Source organism: Aedes albopictus, chromosome 1, assembly GCF_035046485.1.
Source record: "Aedes albopictus strain Foshan chromosome 1, AalbF5, whole genome shotgun sequence".
NCBI lineage: Eukaryota > Metazoa > Arthropoda > Insecta > Diptera > Culicidae > Aedes > Aedes albopictus.
In genome coordinates this window covers 229,323,530-229,344,615 of record NC_085136.1, presented here as the reverse complement: position 1 = coordinate 229,344,615, position 21,086 = coordinate 229,323,530, and the positions used below count along the sequence as shown (strand labels likewise).

Sequence of the window (21,086 nt, the reverse complement as noted above, 5' to 3'; positions counted from 1 at the left end):
TTTTCCATTGAAGTGTGACTGTATTTTTCCGTACCAAGTTATTCGTAAAAAAATGAATATTGCAGTGTTTTTATTTTGACGTAGCAGGGCGTATAAAACCCTTTTTATGTATAATTTTTGTGCTCGTCATTTTGTTGTTTTCACGAAACAAAAGTGCATTTTTTGGTACGGTTTTGGCTTCAATGAGGCATTGTTATAGGGGGCTTTTTTTTGTTGCACTCCATTTTTTTTTGCAAACTTTTGTTACGCATACCTTTTTTATATGAAGACCATTTTCATTTCATCAACCGAGCGAGAATGCCTTTTTCCTATTTATATGTTCAACTGTGGCACTAGAGTAGTATAATCGGTAAAACCGAAACTACTCAACTGTGAACATATGATGACGTTTGGAACGAAGCAAAGGAAAAGATAAAAAAAAGTGCATTGTTTTTGTAAATATCGGAATTTGTTTTGACTCGGAGCCTACACGCTAACCTGAAACTACCCTTCGCCTGGGTCGATTCTACCCGGATTTTCATGTTGTTAGCAGTTGTCAAAATCCGGGTAACCCGAAAACCCAGATTTCTTGAATCTGGGTACAGATCTGGGTAATCGGCACTTTGTCACTTTACGGCTTGAGAATATGGCAGCGGTCAGGAGAACGCTGGAAATTATTGATGTTTCCACGACAAATATGAGGATAAATTACGGAAAAACAGTAAAATTCTTCCGGAGAACTGTTTTTCTGCATCAGGTGAGTAAAAAGCACATGGGAATTGGGAACTTTTTATTAAAAATCTAAATTGGAAATAAAGTAACAAAATCAAGGCCTCGGAGGAGCTGGGTACCGGTTACCCAGATTTTGCCACCAGCATCAGTAACCCAGATTTGAGTAAAGGTGCCTTTACTCAGATTAGAGTAACTGCAGTTTTGCTCAATCTGGGTCGCTTTGACACCAATCTGGGTAACTGAGGGTTAGCGTGTACAACATTGTTGTTTTTGCTGCACTTATACGTTTGCTGTGTCAACTAGTGTTTGATGTTGCTGGAGAAGCTGATGCATCTTATGTCGGCGGTCTGCGACGGCCTGCGCCTTCATCCCCTTGACGATCTGCCGAAGCGTCGCCACTTGTAGTAATCCATTGCCGCGAGAATGCTCTGGGAACCTACCATTATCCGGTGTATGTTGAGTGGCCGTTTGCTGTTTGTTGGAGGAGGAATACCGTCCCATTTCTCATTAAGGAGTTTCACATGAACTAATGGACCAAGTGAAAGAGAAGTCATCGAGAAATATGAACTGGCAGGGAGGATTGTGATGCGGTGTACGTTTCGTCAGTTCCTGTTCTATTTTGGAGGAAAGCCGTCCCACATACTCATCGCATGGACATGATCAAGTGGAGAAAAAGACATCGGGATAACCGACAACAGCATAGAATACTGGATACAGTAGTGAACAGAAATAATTAGACAACTAAGATATAATGTTATGACTGAACAGAATCAGTTTTCGAATTGTTAAATGTTTGTTATTCATATTCTAAATTTAATGTGTGCATATTTTGCTTTCGAAATTTTAAAGGAAACAAATAATAATTGTATATAGCGTGGACTAAAGGGGTAAGGACTGTAGTGGCAATGTCCACTCGGTAAAACTACCGAACCCTCTCAAAGGGTTCTCAAACGACATTGAGCGTACTGAGTGAATATGTAATAATAAAGTTTAGTTCTCTAATGACTACGAACGTAACCGGTCACACATATAGTACATCCGAAATGTCTTCTTTTTATTTACTTTTTACGGATGTAACATCAGGAAGCATCACACAGCGGCCGTTCGCTGGTTGCAACATGTTTACTTTGCAACGAGCAAATGCCATTCGCTAATTGCAACGTCAATTTAACATAAAAGTCTCGATCGAAGTCATCGAAATGCACTGACAGCATGACTGACAGCACATATTTGACATATTTGATTGAAGATACATGTCAAATTTTGCAATTAGCGGACTTGTAACTAAATGGCATTTGGCTTCTTTAGCGATGTTGAGATAATTCGATTTGTGGAGCCTCGTAGCCGTGCGGTTAGGATCACCAAGCTTATAATCGCACCATGCTATAGGGTGAGAATTCGATTCCCGCTTCGGGCGTTGAAACTTTTCGTGAGAATAGTTTCTTCCCCGTTTCCACTGGTGCATGCTTCGTTGTCCGTTGTCTAATGTTAAGTTTAAAACAGTCTGTACAGCCGAAAGCTGAAGACGTTGTCCGTGTCTTTTTTGTTTAATTCGATATTCTGAATCTGCATGTCAAACTGAGCTGAAATCCAAATTTTCATGAACTTTGGAGCCCGGGAACCTATTTAAAAATCAATTTGATGTTTGTATGAGAGCAATTTGACGAATAACTCCTCGTCGCAGTTTGTACTGGGCGGAGCTGTCAAACAGTTGCCCAGCTGTCAAAAGGTGATTTCAAAAAATCTCTTAGAAATTGATTTTAGCACAGAGAACAGACATCCAAGGCTATAGAAAATTTTCTCGAAAGCTGTGTAAGGATTACATTTTTTTAGCGTTTACTACACTGAAATAAATTTTAGAGTAAAATTAACTATTCGACCATGTTTAATTTTACCATGCCTGAAAATAGTAATTGCGAACATGTTTTAGATTACAACCACTACCTTTTTCTTGAAATTACCATGTCCGGATGGCTCAACGAATAGTAATCATTACTATAAAACGTAGTTATCTTAATAACATGTTTCGTGTTTGACAGAACTATTTTTATGTTCATTACTACCATTTTCATATTTAGTTGGAACAAATTTAATTTTTAATTAGTATTTTCGACCATCTTTGCGGAATAATAAAGTAGTTTGCTGCTTTTCAAAATTATTTGTGTTGAAAAGATTAATATTTAAGATGTGTTTCTAAATAAAAACGAAGCGATTAAGCTAATAGACGTGTCCAAGGTGAGTTAGATAATCGCGTCAATTACTTCTTATTATTTCGCTAACGTAATCTATAATTTATTAGTACCCGCAGGTGTTCCTACAAATCACGGGACAAATCCTTCATCAGCAATTCAAGTAAACCAACCAGGAAGACCCGGACTGGATTCAAATAGAGGCGAACAAACAGGCGTATCATAGGACCCCAATTTGGCGTTGAGGGTCGTTTCACCGTCTCGAAAAGGCAGGGTGTCGGATTCAATGTTACGGCCAATTTAGGAAGAAAGTCCGAAGCTTCTGCCATCCTACCATCCGTCACCGAGTCGAACGTTCCGTTAACAGCTGTACCGGTTTACCTAGCTGACAGAGGAGAATGCATTTCGGAAAACGAATTTCCGCCTCCGCCGATGAGATCTAATCCTAGGATGGCCACAATTTTCCCACCAGTTCTAGCAAAGCGTGTTCCATTCGCCACTGGTCAAACATGTCACGCCCTCGAATCCCTATATCGATTTTGTTCCGAGCACCAGACGTGGAACATCTGCAACAGCAACGCCAACTGCACGGTGGTCACTTTTCAGAAAATTCTGGACGTGCTGCATCTCTATCATCACTCCAGTCTTCGGAAAAGCAGCGGAAGCAACCACCAATGTTGCATCCGCTCTAGCAGCTTAATTTCCTGGACAACGTCGCCCACTTCCACTTCCACTAGTCATCCTCCAAAAACATCATCCCAGCCGGAAAAATACTCTGGATCCAGCTTCGAAGCAGATATATACTTTAATGGCTCCGCCGAAGGCGATGAGGAAAACTCCGCCCATTATCCCCCGGAAAATTATTATTTAAGTGTTATTTATACTTAACATAAGTTAATTATGATAAAACAAGTAATAAACTTAATTTTATTTAATCATTTGGCTTTTTTTTTCAAATGTAAACAAGAATGGATGACACTATTGCTGAACTACGTGCATAGTTATTTAAACCATTCTATTATAGTCAAACTTACCATGCCGCTTGCCACACGCATGGTAAATTGAACTATGAAATCAGATTTAAGAATACCATAAAATGTAAATAAAAAGCGACATGGTAAATGGAACCCTGCACATGGTAGTTTCAAAAATTAATCATGGTCTACCAAAATCAAGTAGTAAAAATGTTTTAATTTCACCCTCGATTTGGTCACCGTTACCATGTCTCTTTTTTCAGTGTACACTAGTGTCACCTATGCGGCAATTGCTATAGTCAGTGGTGAGTATCCATTTCTAGATAAGTTTTATATTCACCACCGACAACAGCGTGGGAACTTTGCGATAGCAGCGCCACCACGATATTGCCACTTGTGTTGCCGTTTCAAATGACCGTTAAATTCCTTACACAATTTTGGAATAGGCTCCTAAAGTCCTATCGGGATTCTTGTTTTAAACCACAATATATGGTTCAAGAGTACATATTTACTCAATTTTTGACGTTTTTATTAACCGTAGTTGAAAATATATAATTTTTATTTTTTTAGCCTTTTGTCTCGTCCCTAGCTTATAACACATACTTTGAGTGATTTTTTTCCACCGTGTCTGTCAGATACACTGAAAAAAGAGACATGGTAACGGTGACCAAATCGAGGGTGAAATTAAAACATTTTTACTACTTGATTTTGGTAGACCATGATTAATTTTTGAAACTACCATGTGCAGGGTTCCATTTACCATGTCGCTTTTTATTTACATTTTATGGTATTCTTAAATCTGATTTCATAGTTCAATTTACCATGCGTGTGGCAAGCGGCATGGTAAGTTTGACTATAATAGAATGGTTTAAATAACTATGCACGTAGTTCAGCAATAGTGTCATCCATTCTTGTTTACATTTGAAAAAAAAAGCCAAATGATTAAATAAAATTAAGTTTATTACTTGTTTTATCATAATTAACTTATGTTAAGTATAAATAACACTTAAATAATAATTTTCCGGGGGATAATGGGCGGAGTTTTCCTCATCGCCTTCGGCGGAGCCATTAAAGTATATATCTGCTTCGAAGCTGGATCCAGAGTATTTTTCCGGCTGGGATGATGTTTTTGGAGGATGACTAGTGGAAGTGGAAGTGGGCGACGTTGTCCAGGAAATTAAGCTGCTAGAGCGGATGCAACATTGGTGGTTGCTTCCGCTGCTTTTCCGAAGACTGGAGTGATGATAGAGATGCAGCACGTCCAGAATTTTCTGAAAAGTGACCACCGTGCAGTTGGCGTTGCTGTTGCAGATGTTCCACGTCTGGTGCTCGGAACAAAATCGATATAGGGATTCGAGGGCGTGACATGTTTGACCAGTGGCGAATGGAACACGCTTTGCTAGAACTGGTGGGAAAATTGTGGCCATCCTAGGATTAGATCTCATCGGCGGAGGCGGAAATTCGTTTTCCGAAATGCATTCTCCTCTGTCAGCTAGGTAAACCGGTACAGCTGTTAACGGAACGTTCGACTCGGTGACGGATGGTAGGATGGCAGAAGCTTCGGACTTTCTTCCTAAATTGGCCGTAACATTGAATCCGACACCCTGCCTTTTCGAGACGGTGAAACGACCCTCAACGCCAAATTGGGGTCCTATGATACGCCTGTTTGTTCGCCTCTATTTGAATCCAGTCCGGGTCTTCCTGGTTGGTTTACTTGAATTGCTGATGAAGGATTTGTCCCGTGATTTGTAGGAACACCTGCGGGTACTAATAAATTATAGATTACGTTAGCGAAATAATAAGAAGTAATTGACGCGATTATCTAACTCACCTTGGACACGTCTATTAGCTTAATCGCTTCGTTTTTATTTAGAAACACATCTTAAATATTAATCTTTTCAACACAAATAATTTTGAAAAGCAGCAAACTACTTTATTATTCCGCAAAGATGGTCGAAAATACTAATTAAAAATTAAATTTGTTCCAACTAAATATGAAAATGGTAGTAATGAACATAAAAATAGTTCTGTCAAACACGAAACATGTTATTAAGATAACTACGTTTTATAGTAATGATTACTATTCGTTGAGCCATCCGGACATGGTAATTTCAAGAAAAAGGTAGTGGTTGTAATCTAAAACATGTTCGCAATTACTATTTTCAGGCATGGTAAAATTAAACATGGTCGAATAGTTAATTTTACTCTAAAATTTATTTCAGTGTAGGAACATTTTTGAAATCCCAGTGCGAAAAATGTCAATACCATGCTTGATCGTATTATTCAATATAAGCGAGATTTCGTCTTTAATTTTAGGACCCTGTTGGGAAGAATTTCGGACCTTCTATTAGAATCGCACGGTTGATGTTGTGGTGCCGAGTTCTTAAGCTGGGAGTAAGATTTATTATGTAAAAATGGCCTGAGTATAAGAAATGCATAATTACTTACAAAGTGGTATCCTCAGTTACCTCTATCCCAACAATCTTAGAAGTAATAATCCAATTTATCGTCCACAGGACTAAATGTATGCCTATATCCACTTATCCGCGAGCGGCAATGGCGACGGCGGGCATGTCCAACCGGTTCGGATTTTGACGTTTCTTGGGGGAAAGTCAAAACAGTTTCATACTCCTCACCCCTCCACCCTCTGTTTGATGGCGCTAACCGATTGCGATCCCCACGAAACGTCAAAATTCGAATCGGTTATTTTTGCCCGCCGCCGCCATTACCGCTCGCGGATAAGTGGATAGGGTAATAATTCATTATTCTTAATTTTGGACCCCAATAAATGCTCATAAACTTACAAAGGAAATTTAGAGATCACACGCAGACACAATCCTAGCAATATCCGAAACAGTCAGATCGCGGTAACCTGTACGGGAACAATACTAGGGTAATTTGGGATTTTTTTTTTGTATTTAACAGACTACAAACAACTTACAGTGCAACAAACTGAGCAATCTCGTTAAATTAACTAAATATAATCTACGAATTCAACTTTAACTCAAAGTAATAAATTTGGATCAAATGACTACTGCTTCACACATGACTTGCAAGTTCACATCACATCTACCTATTCTATCCGTCATCCTGACATTCGTTACGCTTCGGGTCTTACGCCTTGTCGCTGTCAGTTTGTACGCATAGAGTCCGATCGGGGGGTATCGAAGGTCGATTCAGTATTCGAAATTTCCGTGCTGCCAGAGTCGGCAACAGACCCTATTGAACTTGGATGTCTGTTCTCTGTGATTTTAGGTACCAAAATAAGGTTCTAAAAATCTGAAAAAAATCATAGTGGCTCAGAAAAGGGTGCTCTTTCGTATAAAATAAAAAAAATCAATACATTTTTCATAATTTAAAAATCCATTTGTAACGATCGGGTTTGCAAATGATCATATTACAGTGATTTTTTTCTCATAGCAAAAAATGTTGTCCAATAATTCTTCTAAGAGTTAAGGGAGCGTCCATAAATTACGTCACGCAAAAATGCCCATATTTTCAACCCCCTCCCCTCTATCCCGCATACTCACTAACTGTAAATGCAGCGTTTCCCGTACTGTAGATGACCATTAGCAATTGTCATTTAACCATGTCTCAGACTATCCGAGAAAACAGTAAGATAACCATTCCATGTACAGATTTTCCAGTATGACAAATGGTGATCCGCCAAATTACAGTATGTGGAATAGGCGGTTAAGATAGGTTACCATAAAAAATCGCTCGTTTTCTCGAACAAATTTTTCGCAAAACAGTATAGGATATGGTCAATATATTATCCAGTTTTTCAGACAATTCACTGCATAAAAAATGGTTAGAGAACAGTTTAACCATATTTTTTAAAGAAAAACGAACACTGTATATGCTATTATTGGTTTATGGTCTTCCATGGTATTTTAAACGTTTGATATATGGTTCTACTGTATTTAAACTTTTTTTCAAACAATTACAACTTGAAAATGAACTACCATCCTGTTTTATTTGATTATTTACAATAAATCAAACAGGATGATGGTTTCATTTCCAAGTTGTAATTGTCACAAGTTTCTCGTTCCTTATGAAAGTATTATTTAAGCTTTTGATGATTATATTGCTTCAAAATATGTTTATAATAGGTTTATAATTTTTATGCATGGGCCTTGGCATGGGCAGTACATAACAATTATTTGTAAATTTAGCATAAATTATTAAACACAAAATTCGAGCAGTACACACGGCGGTGCCATTCTGGCAGGTTCCGACTGTTGGTGAGAAGGCTATGGAGAAGCTATCACCCAGAAGAAGCTGCCGACAGAATCCGGAGACGGAATGTTGCCTTGGAGATTGGATGCACATCGGGATAGCCCTACGGTTTTTAAGAAAAAGGAGTTGGAAATAAAAATAATTTGATGAAAAATAAACAGCAACATTAATCAAATTACCTATAGGTGCTCTGTGCCGATATCCGCAGTCTTGTCGGCGGTGGCCAGCCTAAAGATTTTCAGAATAGTTGCCGCATGTTTATGAAATGGTTTCCAAAGTGGAGACATAAATGCTTTCCGTGGTGCACTTGTCCTTCTCCTTCGACAACGCCGCCCGGATTCCGGCGGCACGTTTGTCCAGGATCCTCTTGCGATTATTGTCCACCTTCAGCTTCACGATCATGCACACCGACGTACACGTTTGTTCCATTCTTAGACAGGGGCACCGACATCTGCTTCCTGTGGGCCTGGAATGCCACTTACGGCTCTTGCAGCGAGATGAGGAAGCCGGACATCCTTTCGAAAGGGATCCGAGTGTCGAAGTTCACTTCGTTGGTCATTTCGCCGGAATGTGTCGGTGAAAATCTTTAATTTTGTTGTCTGTTGCACCGGCCCGCCACGATCGCCTGTGGCCAACCACCTTTCGATTACGGTTTAGGAGGCACTAAAATAAATAAATCGCGTTTAAAATATAAATTTATTTATTAAGATGCAAGCTTACCTTGCAAACTCCGCAGTTGAGCCAGAGAAAAATTATTTTTTGGTCGTTCGGAAACCCAGGATTTGCACTTTTTGCTTTTTTTTACAAATAATCTGACAGACAGCGCAGCGGCAAACCTTAGGATATTTCATTTGCAAATACAAATGTTTGTAACCATATGACAGATTGTTGAGCATAAGTACTGTATTGTGAAACTCGTATGTGATAGTGTGTTGCGCTACTGCGAGAACAGACCGTTTGACTTGAGGTGATGCCATAGTGCCACCATTTCTCACGAGTTTTATTTCCATAACGTCAAACAATGTGCAGACACTATAACATACTGTTACTAGTTGGTATACGTTATCAAAGACGTTCTCTATGGTGTGTAGCGTCAGGCTTCATATTGTTAAACAGAAAACCAAATGTTTGTCTTAAAGTAACAGTAACAGTTAGAGCAAACTTTCTGTTTGGAAAGTATGGCAAACTGTATTTTGCTATGCGGGATGTCACACTTTTTGTATGAAACCTCTTCTAGAATTTCTACAGGAATCCGATAATTTTTCATTTGGACCTAAATGACCTAACTGACACGATCGAATTCTCTTCGTCTCTATTTTGCTTGAAGGGATTCCTGGAGGAATCTTTGGTAAAATCCTTGGTAGAGTTCCTGACGTAATCCTTGGAGGAATTCCTGCAATAATTTCTGGGCGAATCCCTTGAAGAATTCCTGGAGAAATCCTTAGCTAATTTCGTGGAGGAATCCTTGAATGAATTACTGGAGAAATCCTTGATGGAAATCCTGGAGGAATTCTTGGGATATTCCTTGGAAAATTTCCGGGAGCAATTCCTGGAGGAATCCTTGAAGAGTTTTCTGGAGAAATCCTTGAATGAATTCCTGAAGGAATCCTTGGAAGTTTTCCTGGACGAATCCTTGAAAGGATTTCTGAAGGAATCCTTGCAGGATTTTTTGGATGAATCCTTGGAGGAATTCCTAGAGGAATCCTTGCAGGAATTCCTAGAGGAATTGTTGCGGGGATTCTTAGAGGAATCCTTGCAGGAAATCGTAGAGGATTCCTTGGAGGAATATCTAGAGTATTCCTTGGAAGAATTCTTGGAGGCATTCCCGGAGGAATGCTTAACCTTCCGTTAATTGCGCGGTTGACTACCACCGTCAGCACCGCGCTAATGCTGAGTACAAAAAGCGAGATTTTTTCAGCGCTTTGTACAAAATACAACAGCGTGATCGATCGAGCGTTAAAGGAACTCCTGGAAGAATATTTGGAGAAATGCCCGGAGAGATTCCTAGATGAATCTTCGGAGGAATTCGTAGAGGACTCCTTGGAGGAATTTCTAGAGAAATTCTTTGGAGAATTTTCTGAGGAATCCTTGGAGAAATTCCTTGAGGTATTCCTAGAGGAATCCTTGGAGAAAATTCTAGAGGAATCCTTAGAGGAATTTCTTGAGTAATCCTTGCAAGAATTCCTAGAGAAATCATTGCAGGAATTTCTAGAGGAATCCTTGCAGAAATTCCTAGATAAATCCTTGGAGGAATTCATAGAGTATTACTGGAGGAATTCCTAGAAGAATCCTTGGAAAAAATCTTAAGAAATTCCAAAATGAATAAAATGAATCGTTTAAAGAATTCCTGGAAGAATCCTTGTACGAATCTTGTTTCCTTCACGGCTGTTCGCAGATCAGAAGGAATTTCTCAGCCTATCCTGATGCATGGGAAATTCCTTGCCTAAACCGTTCAAGAGACCGGTTTTTCTTCGATCGCAGTACGCAAGGAATGACAGTTCAAATAGTAGTCACCGTAGAACATTTCTGCCAGGAATCGCTCAAGAAGTTTCTTGAGCGATTTTTTTAAACACGAAACTGGGCTTTACAGAAAAATTAGATTTTGACCCAGTTTGGCGTGTAAATTCTGAATATGAATATTATCTTAACACTGTTGAAGAAGCCATTTCCCAGGGCAAACCTTGGAAGAATTCCTGGAGGAATCTTTGGCAAAAATGTCTGAAAAATTCCTGGAAGAATCCTTTGATGAGTTCCTGAAGAATTTTGGGTGAATTCTTGCAAGAATTCTTCGAGAAATTCCCAGAGGAATCCTTCGTGGAATTCCTAGAGGAATCATTGGAGGATTTCCTAGAGCTATCCTTGGAGGAGTTCCTAGAAGATCCCGAGAAAGATCCTTAGAGGAATTCCAAAAAGAATCTTTTAAATAATGCCTGTAGGAATTCTTGTAGGGCTTCCTGGTGGAATCCTTGAAAAAAAAATTCTGGAGTTCGCTCGCATCAAATTTCGTGTTTCGACTTGATTGATAATAAAACTAACTGAGGTTCGAGCTTGAAAACATGTCTTAACAAAAATGTGCCATATTTGTCTAATTTTAGACTAAACATTAGCCCAAGCATAAGCCCAATGTGAGACAACAACTCAGTCAACAGTCTAATGTCGTTTTCGTTTTTGCGGTGGTGCTACACCGGTGCAGCACCGAAAATGTTCGTTTTTGATTTGCGTGCTGCACCGGTGTAGCACTTTTTCTGCACCGCTCAAGATATTATCGTCGCACCACCAAATCGAAGTTGTCGCTAAGTTGCAGCAACGTTGCAGCTGCGAAGTATTGTATTTTTTACGAATAATCAGACTTTGGCGACGAAATTGAACTCGCCCTAATATGGTGCTAACCTAACATTTATGACACGTTTTCGCCTTCTTTCCCCGATTCAGGCGAAACCAGCTGATTTTGTTATGAAAACATAAACAGCTGGTAGCCGAGAAGAATAAGGATGAACGTAAACATCGGTGAACCAGCTGGTTTTGTTGTGTAAATATGACCAGCTGGTGGACTGAGAACAAAAGACCTTAATGGTAAACATTGAGACGGCCGGCGAAAACTGTCACATTATCGGGCGAGTTGCAAAAACCCTGCGACTGAGATTGACAGCGAAATCGAAAGCGAAATATAAGTACGACGAAATTTATCGCATCAAAGTCTAAGTCGAAAAAAAAAATCGCAATAAATTTGAATCTATTTTTTCTGTTCCGCATCATTAAGCTAATTAAGAGCAACAATATGCACTAATCCAAATTGAGTTGCGACATTTCTAAGTAGGTTAAAAATCAATTTTCGCACGTTCGGTCACTTCGTATTTCGACCAAAAGCATAATGGTCCACTGCACGAATTTATTCTGGCCTGCTTACTCTCACACGAAATTTGACGTTTGAGAGGTGCCGACACCGCTCAAACGTCAAATTTCGTGTGAGAGTAAGCAGGCCAGAATAAATTCGTGCAGTGGACCATAGTGCAGCCACAGACACTATCTGTGGTGTCTGTGGTGCAGCACTCAGAAAATCGGGAGTGTAGCAGGTGTACATCGCGTCGAGCATCGCGTCAACCAATCAGCGTTTGCAAAATTGTAAATATTTTGGTTTTTATTCACACACACCAATGCAACTGCGCCGAAAATGTTCGTTTTTGTGGTGGATAGTGTGCACTATCACACAGATAGTGTAGCACGAAGCGGTGTAGCACCGCCGCAAAAACGAAAACGACATAACAAGTTAGGCTAACATCAGACATTTTCTGACAAACCCTTCGAACTGGGAAGCGTTTGCATATATGATATCTTAAGCGTTAGTGGTTGGGTAATAATTGCTGAAATACTTGTAAACGCACTTTAACGTGCATTGGGCAGCCAACTGACAGGACCAATGCACGTGTTCATTATTTTGACATGTGAATGGAGCCGTATTTACGAAAATTTAACTCGCTTCCATGACCTCGTAGAAAACACGGTACCTCTCAAAAGTCAAACGAATAAACACGTGCATAGAGCCAGGCCCAAAACCTGCTGACAGAAAGGCTCGGGGAAGAAAAGGCAGTGATTAGTGTCCGGCAAAATCGCGTGAAAATTTACAATTTTCACACAATGGATTACTTTAAAAGTGTCCCACATCTGAAATCAAAGCTGTGGCTACTGCTGCTGGTTGCAATTTTGCACTCTACCTGCGGATTGTACGAGGATCAGATCGGAAAATTTGACTGGTAAGTTGCTTCAAAATGCACGATCATCCGATTGATTGGACGCATTGGACGTCGATGCTAATCAAAAATTTCCATTCCCCATCAGGCGACAACACTATGTGGGGAAGGTAAAGTTCGGCGGATTTGATTTCAGCTCGCTAGATCGTATCATTGTAGCGACGGAGAGTAACGCACTGGCGGCGATCAGTGCCAAGAGTGGAGAAATTTTATGGCGTCAAGTGCTGGAGAAGAGTCCCCGAGGGGACATCAAACTACTGTACGTTCCGAACCAGGGAAACGGAGTTCAATTCAGTGGAGGCCGTAGTAATCGTGCGTTCGATGTTATTACCGTAACGGGAGCTAGCCCTGCGCTGATTCGTGGCTGGAATCCAAACACCGGCAGCCTGGAATGGGAATGGTCACTGTTGCCCGCCTCGCCGGAAAGGGCCGAAAATGCGCTCTGGTTCGTCAGAGACGGCAATTTGTATCACGTTGTTCCGGTGTGGGGATCCCATATCGAACTGACGGAATATTTTGTAGCGTCCGGACAACAGACCAAGCCCAGCACATCGAGAATTTCTGCAGCCTGGATCAAAGACGAAAAGTGCACATTAGCTGAAAGCTTCTTTGTCTGTGCTATCGATCAGCAGATTTTAGCTGTTGATTTGTTAGCAGAAAATCCCCAGATTATAGCCAAACCGCTGGAAACGGTGGCCTCAGGATCTCCCAATGCAGTGGTTGGGGAAGCTGCTGTAGTCCAAGACGGTCGGATGTATTCACTAACTTCAGACTACAAAATAGCCATAGGAGCGGAAGGATCCGTTCTAGTTGATGAAAATATTCTGGAAGGCGAAAAAATTCTTTTATACACCAGCGTGGACAGAGAACGGAATAGTCTTAAATTGACTGCTAACAAGCTGTCCGATCTCAGTAATTTCGGGGCGATTGAGTTCCAGGCGGATTACGCGGAAACTTTCGGTACACCGTGTTTACTTGCGGTGCGGTGCAAGGTTACGACTGGAAGCCAAGGAACTTTTGCTTGCCGGGTGTTGATTTCCAGCCAAGATGGCGCTTTGACCCTGATCCAGCAAGGCAAAATCAAATGGACCCGAGAAGAAGCACTGGCCGATGTGGAGACGGCGGACTTTTTGGATCTGACGCTGTCCGATGCCGAAGGAGCCATCGAGGAGGAACTGAACAACAAGAACGGTGAGTAAGGGGTTATTCTCAGTAAAGCATATTACATTGAATAACAAATACTTTTACTGTCTTTCATTCGTGCATCATCAAAATAGAGGATAGTGATTTGGAATGTAAGTGCCAGACCTTGTGTGAAATTGGTTTGATTTTTCGTTTGCTCAAACTTACACAACAGAATAACAAACGGGGGTTTTCAGGATTTCGTAAAGGAACTATAGGACAGATCGGTGAAGTACTAGATTTGTAGTAATTAGCTGAATTTTAGTATGGTGAGAAGGTCATTTCTTCGTTTCTGCAGTGAAATGGTGCAAAAAGCGTGGGTATTATGATTCCTTGCCTAATTTGATGCTGTTTGAGCAAAACTTTGGGCAACATTGTTGTTGTTTTCTCAATTTCTTGCAACATAAACAACATAGTTATCCAAAGATTTGCTCAAACAGCATCAAATTAGGCAAGGAATCATAATACCCACGCTTTTTGCACCATTTCACTGCAGAAACGAATAATTGACCTTCTCACCATACTAAAATTCAGCTCATTACTACAAATCTAGTACTTCACCAAACGTGCCCCATTGTTGACTTCCTTGGGCATAGAATATCGTCGTGCGTGCCACACGATATACACATGCAAAATGGTCATTGGCAGAGGAACCTCTTAGTTAGTAAGCTTTGTTTAGGGACGTTATATCATGAAGTATAAGATGTAGATGTAACTTTTTAATTGGAACACACTGATTGATAGTCATACATGTAGAAGCTTTTATATTTTTCTTCTACCTGTTACGCCTCATACCAAATTCCAAAAAATGGTCAGAAGACGTTCTTTTTTTATTTATTTATTTATCAGAATTCATGGTTTTCTTAGCGAAACGTCTCCACTGGGACAAAGCCTGCCTCTTAGCTTAGAGTTCTATGATTACTTCCACAGTTTTTGACTGAAGCTTTCTCTGCCGAAGACCATTTTACATGTGTATATGATGTGGCAAGCACGAAGATACTCTATGCCCAAGGAAGTTTCCTTTACGAAAAGTTCCTGGACTGACCGGGAATCGAACCCGTCACCCCCAGCATGGCCATGCTGGATACTCACGCCTTTACAGCTGTGGCTATTAGAGCTCTTATATGTCTACACTTTGATGTCCCTGTTAGGGTGGGGGTTTCTACAAAATAATGATAAAAATAAACTAAAGTTATCTACAGTAAAGTACTTCGGACTTGGCTAAATTATGTTTTCAAAACTTCTTCATGAATCATAGAAAATTATTGAAAAGTATTCATGCTGTCATTTGAAAAAAAAAAAATGTTGTCATAAAATACAGACAAATATTTCCATAAGCCTTAGCATTGTGACAATATTGTTTTCATCGCTTTAGCCGGTAAGTTACTTTTTCCAAAGTACTTAGCGGACCGCATTCAAAAGCTTCGAGGGCAGCATGCGGCCCGCGGGCCGCCGTTTGAGCACCACTGATGTAAGACAAACATGAAACTTGTAACTTTGAACGACTATTTCTATGCCAAGAAGGCGTTTCCGGAACAAGTGCTTGGACAAAAGTTATTGCAATCTTGTCGCCTTTTTCCAAATCAACCAAAAAAATGTGAATCAATAGTATTTTGATTGATCCACTATATTTTAAAAAGTAGTAGGGAGTTGGGTCTATCTAATGAAATTACACTTATATTCTAAAATCTATTCATTTGATTCTTCTAGAGCAACCATGGAATGTAGAAGGTTAATATTAGTATCATATTACTTCGTTATAGACTGTTTCAGAAATTATAAATACACTAACGATTAACTGCCACTTCAATTTGAGCATAATATCCAAAAAAGTTTCTTCTAGCTCTTATTGTAAACATGCTAACGAAGCAAATAATACCAATTTTGTTGATGTTTCTGGTAAAAGTTAAAAAAATAGGGCACTGTGAATTAGATGATTAAAATTTGAAGTTGTACAAAGTGGTCAAAAAATGTAGCATAGTAGAAAAGAAAAAAATCTCACAGATAAAATATTTAATTTCCAAACACAATAAAAATGGCTGTATCGATAATAAAAAATATTTCTCGATTGGTAAGAGTATTTTTTACTGGAATATTTGATCAAGAACCACCATTACATACCTTCTCAATACAATTTTTTTTTTGTTTCAAATTTCTTAACAACACCAGTAGCAACAAACGTTAAGCAAACGAGTGTCTTAATTACTCCTTACTGCATTCGTTTTTATGGTATGTATGACAAGCTTTGCCATCCGAAGGATTGAATGAGCTGAAAAAATAAGTTTGTTTAGAATAAATGCGTTCAGGAAAGTTAAGAAACTGTGTGGTAGTTCTTATGTTCCGTAGAAAATAAGAAACTTGATCTCCGAAATAATGTTGTGGGAATGTCCTTATCGATTTTTCCCAAATTTTGATCAAGGCATTATTTAGACAACTTGTTGAAAAAGCAAATGTGATAAAAATTTAGATAATTTTTGGTATTTAGTGATAAATAATGTTGAAATCATTAAAAAACACCTTTGTGCAAATGCAAATTTGTTAGAGAACTCGACTGTTCTTTAAAATATCAAGACAATTGAAAGGAAATATAAAAATATGGAGTACAATATGCTATACTCTGAAACAAGTTGGTAAAAAGCATTAGAACAGTTCATTTAATTGAATAAACAAAGTGTATTTATAATTTCTGAAACATTCTATAATACACATTTTTGGAAAATTTGGGAACTACTGGATGTGGCCACCGGAGGAACCTTCTACATACTGCATAATATGGAAAATATGGACATACCTAAGTAATGGTATAAGAGTTTCAACAGTAAACTTACCGTAACACGGCGGTAATAGAAACAATGGGGCGAAAATAACTTGTTGTAAAAAATATGGCAATTATGTTTTAAAATTCATCAAAACCTAATTTTATTAGCTAGGTGGATACTACCAGTGTTTTAATAAACCTTCTTTTGGGATGATAATTCCGTTATTTTTTTGTGAAAATTTTTAAAAAACAAAGTATCGTTTTATAGGCATAAAAACATCCGTCATTAAAATAGCGTTTTATCGATTTGGTATGTATTCACAGACTACAATATTTTTCGACATTCGACAATTTTTTCTTCACTTGGTGAATTATTATAATCTAGTCTCAGAGTTTTATTTCAATTAAAAGTTATTTCTGTCTTGAAATTGAAAAAATATCGAAAATTATTTAAAGCTGTTTCTATTCGCCCCATTGCGGGGCGAATAGAAACAAGCAATCTTTTTTTTAAATAAGTTAACGAAATAAAAATTGGATTTGAATCCTAATTACAGCAATTCAAGAGGGAGGCGGGACCCAAAGTTGAGACCCTTGCAACTGACTTTATTACACACGGTTCCAGAAATACTTGTCTAAGTATGCTGGAAGGTGTTTCTATTCGCCCCGTTTCACGGTAATATACTTTATATCTTTACTTTCCTTTTGGCATAACACCCCAACTGGAGAAAAGCCTGTTTCTTAACTTTCTTCCTTGCAAAAAAAAATGTTTGAAAAATCCCTTGAAAAAACCACAGCAGGAGTTGCTGGAGGTATTCCTCCATAAATTTCCGTTATGATTCTTCCAAAGATTACATCAAAATTATGGTGTTATTCCTCCAGAAATCGTTGGTATGGCTTCTAGAATGTACCCGTGTTTTTTTTATGATTCCTAGAAATATAGCGCATTTAGTTCACCACTGGACTATCGCACTAGTTTTCACGAGTGCGAAAACGCTAATAAAAGTGCGCGATTGCATCAAATCAACTCGGTGTCTTCAGAGCACTTGTTCACCATAGATTGAAGAAATAGTGCGCCGAAGACATCAACCTGATTTGATGCAAACGCGCACTTTTATTTACGTTTTCGCACTTATGAAGTCGCAGTTCGCAGTCCAGTGGTGAACTAAATGCGGTATACCTAAAGGAATCACAGGCGCATTTTTTTTTTTTGAGGAATCTTACGAGGAATCCCGAGAGGAATTCCTGGATATATCTTTGGAAAAATCACTCGAGGATTCCCAGTAGATATTCCTAACGAATTCCAAGAGGATTCCTAAAGGAATTCCTCATGAAGGATTTCTCAAGAAATGCATCCAAGGCTGTGTTTCCTATAAGAATTCCTTGGAATTCTTGCTGTAGTTCCTCCAGGGATTCTCCCATGACTCCTTCTGGATTTTTTCTCTAAATCCGTCATAGAATACCTGCTGTAATTTCTTTAGATATCCCAACAAATATTTTAGCTGTATTAGAGTTGAACAAACAATTCTTAAGCAAACTTCAGCTTAAGAAACTGCTATTTAGCTATCTCTGTTTCTTGGGATATTCTTATTGTGACTTCTCAAGATTTTTTATCGATGGATGCCTACAGAAATACATGCTGGGATTCCCCAAGAAACTCCTTTCGTGATTTCCTTCAAGGTTGCGACCATTCATTTGCAAAGATTTACATTCATTTGCTATTACCTATCTTAGTTCAGAAGCATGCTATCGAAAAACAATGTATGGATGAATTTAACCTTGTAGTTTTATCTGAAAGTTTGCCGAATAACATTGGGGTCGCAAAGGTATACCAAAGTCGTGAGCGAGCTGTGAAAGCAACTCTCCACGCGGTGAATGCAAATTACATTCACGCTGTGAAAAGTTGCCTTCACAACTCGCTCACGACTTTGGTATACGTTTGCGACCCCAATGTTAATCGGCAAACTTTCAGATAAAACTACAAGGTTAAATTTATCTATACATTCCCTCCCCCTGGATATTCGATCTTGACGCGATGGGAGGGCTTAACCCATTAGCACTTAAGCGCCAGTTCATTCACCACCGCTTAGACTTTGAGCTAGATATATCTAGTTTACGAGTTGAGCGCAAGTGAAGGAATCGCCGTAAGTGCTAATGGGAACCAAAGGAGTATCCGTCGTGCATTTATCACAAGTCAAAAACAAATTATAATTCAGCTTGCATAGAAATAATCTTTGCATTCTTTGAATTTTCTCAAATTTAACAATAATTGTTAAATTTAACGTAACGCAAGAGTGGGTAGAGGAGGTCTCTGCGTTACACTCATCATTCGTTACTTGAATTCGTTAGTACACAGGACAGGGGACGCTAGGATAAGTTGACTTACAGCCTTACAGATTAGATTCATTACAATTAGAAAACTATGGACTGATTAGGTAAAGATAAAACTGTTGATTATAGGAGTTTATATTTGTATTTCTTATTTTTATGGGTTTTGTGAATTTATAAAAGTTGGCAAATAATCATTATCATTTTTATTTTTGACAAAAATCAGTTGACTGAACTTTTTTGTTTTTATATCTTAGACGGTATTATTTCACTGATCAAAAGGAATTTAGTTAGGACTTAGGACGGTTGACATTGTAAAGGGTTACGATGGATATAATATTACTTTGGTTGAGATGATCACAGATATGCAGAAGGCGACTAGCGAAATTAGAAACACAATTTGATACATTATTGACTATATTTTGACAAATAGGGTTTGACAAATTTCTTTACAATATCGAATGGAAGCTCAAAAAGTGTTATCTAACACTAATATGAGAGTTATTTGGGGATGATGCTGGTGCTGTCAATGACTAACATCGGTTATTGACACTATTGGTAATCAGCTTGAAATAATTTTCAGAATGTATTATAAAATAACTGAGGATATTATCTGATTATTGTTTGGGGAAGCTGTCAGAAAAACTAGTTGCCCATATCGGCTAAAAACGCTAGTTCTGGTAGCTGTCTTCGAATAATTTTCAGAAATATCAAATCTTTAAAAATTAGCTACGACACATTTTTTTTTCTTTTTGCTCTTTGTATATTTCTTAAGAATAGTACTCTGAAGGCGTTAACATTGACCAATCCAAATTCCTGTGTGGTAGTGGTTTGTGTTCAGATTTCCCGTGTTAATCTATCTGTAAGAACTTTGTAAACATCTTTTGTTCTCACGTATATGGATAGGCTTGCATTAGGTTTCGTGAGATATTTTTTGGACAACTCAATAGACATAGACACCTTTTTTTTATCTCTGAATGTTGGAGATTTTCGATTATTGAAATATTGTTTGTTCAATTATCAAATCATCTTTGGAGCTTCCATTCGATCAAAACACTAGTGCGATGGGAAAAGTCAAAAACAGTATTTTTAAAAACTACTACGACCCAATGCTTATTACTACACACTTTGCTCAAGTTGACGACATCGTCTAGTCCATCGTGAGTATTGGTCCTAGTAGGGGGAAAGTTGGGAAAGGGTCCAGGCCTTGCTATCAGCTGTCCTGCAGCTCCACCTGGTCACTCTTCAAAAAAAAAAAAAAGGTTAAATTTATCTATACATTGTTTTTGGATAGGATGCTTCTGAACTGAGATAATAGCAAATGAATGTAAATCTTTGCAAATGAACAGTGAATCAAAATTCAACCATCGCGCAACAATAACGACAATGTCGCAACCTGAATTTGTTGCGACATACTACCCAATGCGACATAGGTTTGTCCCAACTTGAACAGAGTAGGACAAAGATCGTGCACCACTAGTTTAGCGATTTCTAAACCTTGCATTGTGATTTTCGAGCGGTAACTTGGAATCGGTAAACACTGCAACGCTGCTGAAGATGTATCAACAAAAAGTTTCGATTTTGGGTTACTAATAATTGACTATTCACGAGTTGAAAAGTACGCAACAAATTCAGCTTCCGTTTTGTCTGCAACAAAAAATTTCGAGATCATGTCATTATCTGTTACCAGTTGGGATAAAGAGTAATCGCCGCGTCTTCTTTGTTGCTTGTTTTGTGCCTCTTTTATCTGACAATTCTCTTCACTGCAAATGAATGGTCGCAACCTTGATTTCTTTATGGGTTCCTTCAATGTTTTTATCCCAATAATCAGCCTGTTATCCCTCCAGGGATTTCTCCTAGAATTTCTCACGGAATACTGTTGGCAGAGCCATCCAGGATTTTATGCAAAGAATCTTGCTGGAGGACTTCCAAAACTGGATAAATCCCAGCTGGAAATGGT

General features: G+C 38.7%; 1 protein-coding gene and 1 long non-coding RNA gene across 3 annotated transcripts in view; one reads left to right on the top strand and one right to left on the bottom strand.

The window, feature by feature from the left end:
- Positions 1-7,732: 7,732 nt before the first annotated feature.
- LOC109427054 (uncharacterized) lies at positions 7,733-9,317 on the bottom strand. The gene is made up of 3 exons (XR_003894794.2): positions 8,834-9,317; positions 8,293-8,776; positions 7,733-8,216 (listed from the first exon to the last, which is right to left on the bottom strand). It is a non-coding gene; the product is annotated as an uncharacterized LOC109427054 (long non-coding RNA).
- Positions 9,318-12,611: 3,294 nt separating this feature from the next.
- The window catches only part of LOC109430726 (ER membrane protein complex subunit 1), a 13,353-nt gene continuing 4,878 nt past the window's right edge, over positions 12,612-21,086 (top strand). Inside the window, exons 1-3 of one of the 2 annotated variants that reach the window (XM_019706802.3) lie at positions 12,612-12,864; positions 12,950-14,052; positions 14,139-14,156. In XM_019706802.3, the coding sequence (XP_019562347.3) occupies positions 12,749-12,864; positions 12,950-14,052; positions 14,139-14,156 (1,237 nt within the window). In that variant the 5' untranslated portion in view covers positions 12,612-12,748. The remainder of the gene's footprint in view (positions 12,865-12,949; positions 14,053-14,138; positions 14,157-21,086) is intronic. The other variant, XM_019706803.3, reaches the window with a different exon arrangement.